Here is a 12,456-nt window from a genome sequence, read left to right as displayed (position 1 = left end):
GTGTAAATTTAATTTCGATACCATAAATAGAATACATTCTAGAAACGTTTATGAATGCCTGTTTACATTAGTAACAGGCATTCATAAACGTTTCCTGTTGTAAGTCTCACTGTTGTAAGTTGCATATACTAAGTCAAGACTCTGAAATAGACCTAAGCAAGTATCTAGATAAAAAACAGAATGTAAAAAAGATGTAAAAGACAGTTTTATTCAGAACTCAAATAACCGAAGGCACGTCTTGCGCGTACAAATCCACCCAGCATTTATGGCGTAACTCAAAAAGTAAAAATTTCAAATTTAAACCAAAGCTAAGTCGTTAAGTTACCCCAAGGATAGGCAGAAATAGTTAATGCGCAATTTCGTTCAAACCTTACACCGACGTACAGCACTATTGGCAAGAATAAAGCAACGCTGAAGACAAAATGCTATAGCAGAAATTCAACTAGTAACAAGCTCTTCAGCAAGAGAAACACGGTCTGTCTAAAGTAATCTAAAACCTCCTTTTAATACGATCTCTTTTTTCCTCATTTAAACACGCGCGAACTAAAATTTGCAAGATGGCAGGAAAACGGTTAGAGAGAAGTAACAGCAAAGATTCGTAATATAAAATAACTGGTTAATTAAAATAAATAGATACTTTACACATTTAAAGAGATGTTAAACATAAGAATTTAAACTCAAGTTTTTAATATAATTGGATTTAATTGTTCTAACTCCAATTATATGCAATCTAATTTCTATCAGGTTTTGCAGTTTTACACTTTTTATTACTTTTAATTACTTAATTCATATAAGGTACGCAATGCTGTGAAATTTTTGTGTTTTGTGCTAATGTTATATATTAAAAATGCTATTTTACATTCGTTTATTAAATTATTACATCATTTTTATATAAAATATTAGAAATTTGGTATATCATCAAACGCGTAAAAAAAAAGATAAAATGAAAATGTATTCCGAAATAGAATTAAAATAGCAAACTACTTTCCTTTTATCTTTAATTAGTTGTAAAATAAAATAATGAGCAAGTGCTTAATATTACAGAAATGAAGGAGGTATTTCAATTTTAAAATTTATCACTTCAAGTTAATTTAATCGATTAAATTTAGAAACAAAATTAACATTTAGTAAAGTAAAAATATTTTTCATTGCAATTTTTGTTGTTCTCAACTTGAAATAAATACTCGGAAACTTATAAAATTAAAAGCCTGCTATAAATCTAGCTGTCATTTTTTTTCGAACAGGCTTCGTGTGAAATCAAAAGTTTGGATGTTTTCACTGAAAAGTGCCACTACTGTTGTACTCCGAACGCGGAAAAATTTCAGACCTGAAATTGGATTCTTGGATTGGATTATTCAATCATGGCAAAGCACACGAGGGCTACCTGCCTAAAGGGAGGGATGCCTTCGTGGAGGACTTTCTAAGGGACACTGGCTCGTATACACGTTACACATGGGGAAAACCACGAAAACACCCATTCAGCCAGCCCGTTTGTGGAATTCGAACCTCGGATCGAACTACCAGTGTTCAGCGACTTTACCGCTCGGCCGCTGGTGGGCCACCTGAAATTTGAAATCATGGGTGTATGACCAAACTTCTAGTCTTTATGAAATGCAGTGTAGAATCCTCAAAAAGGAAAAATTGTTATTTTCATATTTATGATTTGTATTTCAATAAACAAATTAGAATGCATTATGAAAATTTCCTTTAAAAAAAAAAAACTTTTTCCTATAGCAATGGAAAAATCATCGAAAAAATGTTCCTCCTTCTCCAACATTTAATTTAATGGAACATAAAATTTGACTATGTAATCGAACAAATGGCTTAAAAGTTATAATACTTTTGAATAATTGATTGTAGACTGCCACATCCTCAATTTTCAAGCCTGTTTTTAAAATATTTTCTTTAATTTTAGGAATTCAAATAATTATTTAAACAAATTTATAATAAAAGGAAAATTGCACGGTACAAACAAACTTAAAACTCGGCGAGTCACTTAAACTTAAAACAAACTTAAACTTCAGAAATCAATTTTCAAAAGTTTTTTTTTTTTCTTTTCTTTGAAGTAATAAAAATAATGGAAAGATCTAATAATGGAAAGATGGAAATAATGGAAAGATTTTTGTTCATGAGTAACTTTAAATGAGCTTTGGGGCGATATGACAGTCTATCAGGCCATATGGTATGAAGGAAAAAATAAATACACTTGATCATTCGGTCATTCGTATCGCCTCAGTTCTTAACAAAGCCCTTTCAAAACCCTTAGAAATATTTATTCGAGGACCAAGAAGTATTTTTCTATAATCAAATATCCCAACTGTACTTAGTTGATTAATCATTAAATTTAATTCCTATTAAACAATTGATTATTTTGTTGATTGTAGAACAGTTGTTATTGATTATGGAAGCATTAATTTTTAGTGAACATTGATCTAAAAAAAAAAAAAAAAGCTGTTTCATGCATTTATTTTTAAAGAATGTAACTGAATTTCATTTTAAAAAAGCTAATGTAATTTAAATTACAAAGTTATTAGAATAAATATGCTATTCAGGTAAATCAAGAGAGAAGAGAAACATCCCAAAGTAACCGTGTGTTTGGAAACCAAACAAGAAGCTGTGGCTTTGCTTATTTTTGTTTTTATTCTGGTAAACGTTTTATATCTCATGTATCTCTGCTACAGAATTTCTTTTTGACATTTCTAGATTTACACTTTCGTTGGAATTAAAAATCAAATGACAATGAAAGACAGCAAATTCAGCAAATTCGTACTTCTCTATATATTTCTTTTCTTTTAATTAATTATATATTAATATTTCGTAAAGTTACAAACAATAACATTTAGCTCAAAATAGTTCGTTTAGTACAATAAAATCGTGTTTAACGTATTTTTCTCTTAATCAGAACCTCACTCGGAATTCTTCATTTAACCAGAATCTCGCTTAACCGGACTTCGATTAAGCGGAATTTCCGTTAAAGGAAACGCCGAAGTAAATTAAGATTCAGTTTGGTAAACCTGAAAACTCTCAAATCATTTATAAAACACTTTTTTTTTTATTTCATCGATACTTAAAGTAAATTCCTATTTTATAACAATACATGCGATTGCAGTATATTTGTACGCAAAGAGAGTCAGTTGCAAAATTTCAGAATTTTAAGTATCTATGATCAATGATGATTTAATGATTGTCATTTAAACTTTGCACTGAGCTGAGAGAATTCCCTGTAAACAAACTAAAGAAAGAAAAATTTCAAAGATTGTGATCAATTATTTATATACATATTTGCATTATTTGCTGGCACTTTTTGGCCAGTGGCTCAGTGTCACTTACCTGATGCCTCTTTTAACAATTTGAGAAAAAAGTTCTTTGTGATTGTAAATTATTTAAAGCTACCTCAAATTAAAAAAGTAAGTTAAAAGTAGAAGACAAAATACTTAACAAAATTTTTTAAAATATTTCTTCTTCACTGATGAATTTTCTTTGACTTTCACAAAAGATAAATTTAAATTCAAAATCACAAATGTGTGTATCTGTGTGTTCAAGTGATTTCAAAGAAAAAAAATGATTGTTTCATACTTTTTTTTAATGAAAACAAACCAGGGCATCAGTTATTCGGAATTGCTTCATCTTTGTCCCAATCAATTCGGATAAACGAGGTTCTATTGTAATTATAAATACGTTAAATTCTCATTTGATAAAAGAAATGCTGCGTTTAAAATATTATAGCTGGAAGAATGTAAGAAAAAATTTTAAGCTTTGAATACTAAATTTGCGTATGCTCTGTCAACCTTGGACTGTTTATACAGATTATATAGAACTGTAGGAGGGGGGAGATTCTTCTGTCAGACATCAAACAGAAGCAACAATGAAGGGTGGATAAAAGTAAGCTATGTAGCTGTAAAAAATCAATGAACTGAAGAAAAAGTGAGGACTAATTTTTCAGTCAACGACTTCTTTGTTTTGCTTTGAAAGCAACAGTGTTCGTGTTCATGATAACATCTGGGAGCACTAGGCACACCTTTTCTATAAGCGTCCGTTTTTCCTTAGAGGAAAAATATCTTTTATGTTTCAATTCAAAATGCCAAATTACAAACGTGAACTATGCTAAGTAAAAATGCTTAATTTTGTTGACAGGGCAAAAGATAAAGCATTTTCCCAAATCGTAGTTTTATATTTTATGACAATACATACGAATAAACTAGTTATGCCAGAAAAATATTTTATAAACTACTTTAAATTAAACATTTGAGCTACATGCTACATTTCGGTATCTATTATCTGATATGTGTTCAAAAGCAGATTTCTGTACCCATCACAGTAATCAGCTTATGGTAAGAGCGTAAGGAGATTTCACTAAGTGCGTATTATTGAAGCTCCGTATTATAAACGAGTAACCATTAACCTCATGTTTTTCTTAAATGCCATTTTCAAATTTTATTAAGTATTTTATCTTAAATATTACAGTAAAATGAGCTACCTAAAATGATCCAAATTCTCTCCGAGGAGATTTTAAGCATTTGAAAGAGAAAGGGTTGTTTCCATTTAAGAAGGAGAATTACGCTTTAATTTACTACTATATAGACTTTGGACGGATGTGTCTAATTTGATGTAGATATTCTATCTAAAGTTTTAAATTTTGATAAGCTTGTTAACTACTGCTTGGAAATATTAATAGCAGTTTCCCAATAAAACACCCCATATAACTAAAACATAAAAAATAAAGTGCCAAACAAAGTGCTGAGTAGGCCACACCGCGGAATTTCCTGACATCTTTGAGAAAACTAAAGAAATATGCATAAAATCCAATGTTTTCTTACTTAACAAGCTCTGTAATGTTTTGGGGAAAGAAGTCATGAAAAATCCTCATTAGACTGCAACATCATGAGCATATTACTCATTTGAATTAAATTTCATTAATAGTTAAGATTAAGTGAAATGATAGTTAAGATTAACTGTCTTATCTTTACTTCTCTTTATCACGTCCAGATTAATGCCGCATACACACTCAGAACGTTACGCAAACATGAATAACAAGCATGAATGTCTAAAAGCTAGAGAATCTAAACTGCAGCTCATACCTTGTTGCTTGTAGAGCTGGCGTGTCGCTGGTAATTGTTCCCTCCAGTTCAGCTAGTTACGCTGGAAAGAAAGTAATGCTGGTTGAAAGCCGCATCAAGTCCTATTCCCGCTTTTAAATTTACTCCGCTGTGCCGCCCAGACAGTGTAGTGCATGGAGGTAGGAAGTTAGACTCCATGGACTCTCTTTTCTTACCTCCATGGTATAGTGGTTAGGGAAGCCTACTACGATACAGATGGACCCGCTTCAACGATGAGGCTCTTGCCAACGACAGGCACTATCTTGCACTCCTTCCCACGATCAATTTCGTGAACTTGTTCTGATGTTACTGTCAAACAAGTGAGATAAGTCCACTACACACAGTTTGCACCTCTTCTATAATTACCAAACGGTCAAAACCGGATGTGCTCTTTCAAGGAGTTTTGACATTTGTGCAAATCAGATGACTATGAAATGATAGTGTCAAATATCGTCAACTTTTTAAGTTTCTATTTTTCTTAATAATTGTGAAACTAGAATTGGTCTTCAGATATTAAGTTCGTACAAATGTTAGCCAGGAGATTACTCAGGGTCATTTATTAAAGTAACTTGCTTTGAAGTAGAGTTAGGTGGCTAAAAAAAAAATTAAACTTTAGAGTTACAAACATGTCACCGCAACCATTTTGAGTAAATGAATGGATCTTTTGTTTAATTCGAAAGGAACGCTTCACTAAAATTAATATTTTTCCACTCCGTAGAGATCATATGAAAGAAGTAGACGCTAAGAACACTACTATTCAGAGTGCTGAAATTGTTCTGATAAAAATATCTACTTTATGAAACTTCGTAAACGGGAAAACATACTTAGGGTAATATTTAAATAAATAAAACATTCAGCTTTATTCTTAAAACATCCTGTAGACAAATATATATTAAAGTAAAATGCATTTGGAAGCCTCATTTAGTACCTCAAAGATATTGCTTTTTACAACGAACGAAGCAACCATCTATTCAGCAGAAATTAAAACAATCTAATTAAAATATTGAATGAAAGATGATTTAAATTCTCATCTTCATTTTCATGGATACGGGACACTTAAGGAGCGAGTACAGGAATTAATTCTTTTTTAACCCTGAAGCACTGCAGAGAAGTGCTAAGTATTCATCAGTTTCTGCAACAAGACTAAATGGGGGGAGGAATGGATATTTTAAAATATCTAAAATTTAAAAATTAAAACTATGAAATTATTATTTAAATTTTTAATCTTTTGAGTTTTAATGACTTCTAATTACAAAATAACTGCCTTCAGTATGGTTGAAAAGTCTAGTTCTAAATAACATACTATCAGCCTATATATTTGTTAATAAATTAATCTTTTGATAGCATTGGTACCGTTCTTATTAATAAATATCATGTTGTAATATAGAATGAAGTGCAGGCTTATTATTGGCATTATTAATACAGATGAATGCAACTGGAAAGATATCGTTAATTTCTGGTCATTGATCATTTTTTTTAAGATTTCGAATAATTTTCCTTAAATGTTCTTTCATGCTTTCTAAAATAACACTTTCAAAGCAGCAAATATCACCTAAAGTTGATTGCTTGCTGTCAGTATAATCCACTAGCTTTTTTATTTCCAATTTCTCTTTAGTTCTGGCCTCTTAAACTTAGATATCCAAGTTGGGTGTATTAAAAGTACGGCATATGGCTAGGCATTTATGAGAAGCTGATAGTAGGTACTTTTAGATGATACAGCATCATAATATAGTACTAGATTTTCATTAAAATGAGAGATCTTGCACAGATTCAGCTCATTGTTTGACTTGGTATAAAATAATGTTAAAGGTATCATCACAGATAATAATAGGTTTTTCGTATATGTCAAAAAAATGTCTACTTTAGTTTTAGTGTGCTTAGTAGATGATTTAGATGTACAATTAAGTTTTTTGATATCTCAGACAAAGGTGATTAGCCTCTTTTTCTACGGGGAGACTACAAATTGATTCTCTCATTTAAGAAGACTTGTTTTGAAATAAAGCTATATGACTCTTGAAGTTAAAGCTGTAAAATTTTATTGTATAGGCATCCAAGTGTAAAGAGAAGACAGTTTAGAGCTTCAAAAAGGCAAAGCAGGTAGCCAAGCAAAAGCGGGCGCGTAATGGACGTGAAATCAAGATCTATCCTCGCACAGAACATGCAGTGTCGATTATTAATATGTGGAAGCGCGCCTTTCTGGCCCCGAGGCGACGAGCTAGATTGACGGGTGATTTCGTCGGGAGACAGGTAAATAGAAAACGGTCGCCTGAAAATGAGAGAATGGAGGCTAGACACCCGATCCCGTCGTTGCTAGTTTCATTATTGGCCTCAGCTGTCTGACAGATGACATCTTCTGTTACTTCGCACCAATCTTGTCTCCTCTCTAGCTGCAAAAATTTCATCGCCTTTTACTCGTTTGTTCTCACCTGAACGACTAAAATTTGAAGTCTCTCCTCTTCGCCAAGAAGTCGGTCTATGAGAGTTAGAATTATTTAATTTTCTTTTCCGACAGCAGAACAGAATGGATGTTTAAAAGCCTAAAAAGTATGCTATGCTGAAAATAAATCCTACAAATAAAAATTTGTAAATTTAAGTCAAGAAAATATGTCTCATTCTATTGCATACGATTCTATTACAAACTCTATTACTCATGGCATTGCATACGAGGCAAATTTCAATAAATAAAACTTCTCTCTTAACAAAATTTAAGCGATGAAAGAATGAACATTTATTTCAGAATTGAAATAATGCAGCGGTAATAAGTCGTCCGCGTGACATCACTGTCACGGAAATGCAGCATTTCCCATTTGCAGTGAAAAAACACAAAGTTTTGTGCTTTGAATGATAAGTAATGTAGATTTTTGAAGCGTTAGATTTGCAGGGGAAATATATTTAGAAGTGATTACGTTGCTGACATAAGGTGGTGAATCAATCTTATGTAAAACCAGATTCTATTTAAATAAAAAAGGCACTTGATCCATAAAACACTCCTCCATTCCAAAACTGCAAATTTTCAAATAAATGTCTGAGGAAGTAGCAGGTATTAATTTTTAAACTTGCATAGATTTACAGTATACTATAAATTACACAATACATCAGGAAGTAATACTTAAATTGCACGAAAAAAAAATTGTTACATTTTAAGGTTAAAAAAACTACGTTAAAAAAACGATTTCGTCGAAAAAATTCGGTTTTTTTAAATTGCCCAGTTTGAAAGGTCAGTTTTGTAGGATTCCGAAAATGGTTCATTTTTACGTTTGTGATAATTAGAAGAGTAGATATAGCCAATTAACTGCACTGGAAGTGGAAGCAGAAAGACCGGAAGTGCCATTTAAAAGGCTCAACTTAAAGGTAAACAATGTTGTTATCCGTGTTTTTTTTTACCTGTTTTGTGTGTAAATTGTGCTAAAACATTTCATTTTAATTCTGGGTACTTTTTTTTGTTTCTGGTAATAATTATTTGCCTTAATGTTTTGAACTAGGACTGGTAACATTGAGTTTTTTTGAACTGGGTCTGGCAACATTGCGACTAGGTATAAAGACTATGTTGCTGGGTGCATATATAGCAGTTTTAATTTTTAATATAGGGTATCTTGGATTACTTCCTGTGTTTGAACATTTAGGCATATCAATTGAACAAGAAATGATTAAAAATTACTTTGGAATTGATAACGAAAGAATAAAGAACTCGAAACGTCATTCGTCGCTCATTTCGAAAATAGCCAGAAAAAAATTAAAATCAAATAGGAAATCAAAATTACTTAAGTATAAAGATATGGAGGGTCTGATGTACAAATGTGCAAAATTTTAAGTGTGTAAATACAACAGAACAGTTTTTCTGTTAATGTGAAATCTTTAAATGCGTTTTCTGGAAAACTAATTTTTCTAGTGTTTTTACATACAAGGAATGTAATTACTCAAAATGTTCTAAAGGTATCTCTATTAAATTTCACTAAAGTGTTTTCTATATTATTTACTAGGTTTTAAGCTACAATCTAAGTTATATTTATTAATTTGATAGTTTTATAAGTATTTCTATATAAAACGATAAGAAATATTTTACAAAAACTGTGTTTTTTCATGTAATTACACATATTTTAGTAAATTTTAGAAATATTATAAACATTTTAGTTCATAACACAGATGAGTGTTGTAGTAGTATACAGTATAAATAAAATTGAAATATATACTGTGGGAAAAAATATACAACATTTAACGTAAGTGTTAAATTCTCCTAAAAATGTGCATAAAATTGCATATGTTTCAAGAATTTATGAAAATATTCCTAAAAATTTACCTATTTTCATGATTTGATATCATATTTTGACTAAATAAATACATATTTCATAAGAATTCTATTTTTTTAAAAAAAAAGTGCTCCGAACGTAAGCAGATACCTTAAGTTTTTGAGTTTGAGACAGCATGACATCTTAGAATATTTTTTTAAAAGAAATATGATTAGGAATAATTTGATGAAAGAATAGTTTCGAGATATATTTGAAGCATGTCACCAGCTTCCTAAGTATCTTCTTTAGAGTGTTATATAATCGAGTGTAAAACATTCTGTTTATTATCTGAGCAACTAAGTAACAAATAGAATATAACTAGACGCCTTTAAACCTGTTTTCTTTCCTATAACTCGTTTCTGAAGAAAATCAAGCTTGCAACAGTATCATCACCCTTTAACATTTAGTGACCTTAATCATACAATAATCTTTCGATTTAACGGGACGATGTGCACTGTTAACTTTAAATCTCTATATAAGGAATACAGAGGAATAGTTATAATTAACAGAAAAATACTATTAGTAATTTGCTTGTATTTTCAAGCTGTTAAATGTGGATACATTTGGTTATTGAAATCTGAATCCAAAGCAAAAAGAACAAGCAGTAAAGTAAAGATGAATAAATATTATTAGAAATTAAGACACTGTTATAAATGTATTAAAACATAATATTTACAAAAGAATTTGGATGATGTCACTGATTTCAAATTCGAATACAAATATTGGTTTTGAACTTTTTGTGACAGTGTTTATTTTATTTAGTCGTTTATACATACTTTATTCATTTATTTATTTATATTTTAAAGAACAACTCCCTAATTCTATATCATCTGCTATAACTGTGTTATACGATGCATATTTTTCCTCATTTTATATTTTCCCTAGATACGAGGGCAATCCCAAAAAAAAAAGGTCTGCTATATTTTTAGATATACAAAGAACCGTTTATTTTCTATAACTGCTACATCACTTTAAAGATTGAAGAATGCTTTATTTTTCAACGTAATCGCCATTTCGGTCGATGCATTTTTGTAAACGCTGTGGCAGTTTTACAATGCCCATGTCATACCAGCTTGCCGCCATGCTCTTCAGGAAGCATCAATCGAGTCCAAGAAGTTGTCCTTTTCGTCTCCATAGCGGCGAAGAAATTCGCGGGAAGAATCAACCCGTTGCCGTTTGTGGTCTTCTGTCAGCATACGCGGCACCCATCTTGCACACACCTTCCAATATTGCAACTTTTCCGTTAAAATCCTGTGGATGGTGCTTCTGGAAACCTCAGGAACCAAAATGCAGAGAGCATCCAGAGCGATCCTCCGATCTTTACGCATGAGTTCCTCAACTTTCGCGATTGTCTCGTCGGCAATTGACGGCCTCCCGCTCCTTTCTTCGTCATGAATTTCAGTACGACCGGCTGCAAACTCTCTACACCACTTGCGAACGTTTTTGACATCCATGCACGACTGTTTATACACTTCCGTCAATAGGCGGTGAATTTCAACCGGTTTAACGCCTTTTGCGTTTAAAAATCGAATAACTGCGCGCACTTCGCACTTGGCGGCAACGTTTATCGGGAGCTCCATTTCGAATGGCTGCCAAGCCAAGACTGAGCATCCTAGCGAAGCGCCTGCGTGCTTATGTGGGAGCGGAGAAGGCACCACTCACGACAGTGTTACCAACAACCGTATTAAAACTTTCTGTACGTCCCCAAAAAATAGGAGACCTTTTTTTTGGGATTGCCCTCGTAGTTCTGCTTCCCTTCGCTATTTCCGATTAATCAACAATAGCTTCACTATTTCCGATTAATTAACAATAGTGATTTTGTCCAAAATTTATTGTATAATCGCATAATTTAATTCTCTCATTTAGTAAAAAAGCTACAAATTATACTCATCAAATTTGTACTACTCGAGAAGAGCACTGCCATTGTAACAAGACTAAATTAGCTTATATTTTATTTAAACAATTTTAAATAAAATATAAGCTAATAAATAATATTTTAAATAAAATATAAGCTAAGTGTAGCTGCTAACTGACTAAAAATAGAAGAAAAATTACTTTCAGTTTCATAGAACCAGCAGGTAATCTCGTTTCTAAAGTGAACTATGGAATTAGTTTGAGCAGAAAATCTGCATAATGTTGAAAAACTACACAGGCAGTTAATTTAGTACAATTTATCTTTCTAAGACTGAAATCAAGCTAGGAACCTTATCAGCTAACTCTTAGTGCATATGTTTCTATTAAGAATGTATATTATCAAGTAGGTTTAAACTGAATGGCACGTTTGTATTCTTAAATGCTGAGCATTAGTTGTGCTCACAGTCCTTTACCAGAATACAAAGTGTTCTGAGAAACACTTTGTATTTCTGCATACGACAGAACGAGAAAGAACAACAGAAACAAGAACTTCAACAAGAAAAAATATTTTGAGTTATTCACAAGAATTAAAAGTGCTTTAAGGAAAAGTTCAAGTTCAAGCCCAAAAAGAGATTAACTATTCTTCTATTTTCAAATCATTTCTCGAGTCTTTTTCCTTTTCTTAGCTACCTTTGTATGAAATTCGTAAATATAGACATTCTTAAGAAAAAAGGGAAATCACTGCATGGTTCCGCATTTAATGACAAAGAAATCAAAAGACATTTAAGTTAAAATTAAAACCACAGACTATTTAAATTAAATATAGAATATGTTTATATATAAATAATGAACGAATGTAATGAAATATAGTGCTGTCAATGGTAATTTATCATCATCTAGCCTGTATTTGGCCTTTTATATCAGAAATTGTTTAGGGAATTAGGAAGCAATTTATAACGAACTGAATTAAAACTACATTTTAATTCCAGACTCATATCGTAGCTGCAGATTTTGAGAACAAGCTTAGGATTAAGTGCTTTTAACACTTACTGTTAGCTTCTGTGTATGGTCGGTTCCTCACGGGTTAAATAATATTCTTTGAGGAATTGTGCAGAAAGTGAAGTTTGCTAAATATTCTTTGCATTGAGAAATATTAAGATGTATTACCCTTTTAAAGCGCGACTGGGGATTAGAGGACCCAGTCGGCCAATCCTAGTGCT

The 12,456-nt window shown here is 31.7% G+C and overlaps 1 protein-coding gene and 1 long non-coding RNA gene across 7 annotated transcripts in view; one reads left to right on the top strand and one right to left on the bottom strand.

Moving 5' to 3' along the window:
* LOC146992691 (uncharacterized) overlaps positions 1 to 12,456 on the bottom strand; it is a 289,003-nt gene that overhangs the window by 74,375 nt on the left and 202,172 nt on the right. The window lies entirely within an intron of this gene.
* Positions 1 to 12,456, top strand: part of LOC146992692 (uncharacterized) — a 137,176-nt gene that overhangs the window by 21,867 nt on the left and 102,853 nt on the right. Inside the window, exon 2 of one of the 5 annotated variants that reach the window (XM_085809391.1) lies at positions 1,245 to 1,638. The exons of the other annotated variants lie outside the window; for them this stretch is intronic. Within the exon in view, the coding sequence (XP_085665517.1) occupies positions 1,245 to 1,392 (148 nt within the window). The 3' untranslated portion in view covers positions 1,393 to 1,638. Of the gene's footprint in view, positions 1 to 1,244; positions 1,639 to 12,456 lie in introns of those variants that run through there. 5 annotated transcript variants of the gene reach the window in all.

Source organism: Stegodyphus dumicola, chromosome X2 (assembly GCF_044657685.1).
Source record: "Stegodyphus dumicola isolate Sdum_Otavi_A_Nest chromosome X2, ASM4465768v1".
Lineage (NCBI taxonomy): Eukaryota > Metazoa > Arthropoda > Arachnida > Araneae > Eresidae > Stegodyphus > Stegodyphus dumicola.
The sequence above is the reverse complement of the archived record's forward strand: the minus strand, read 5'-3'. Positions and strand labels throughout refer to the sequence as shown.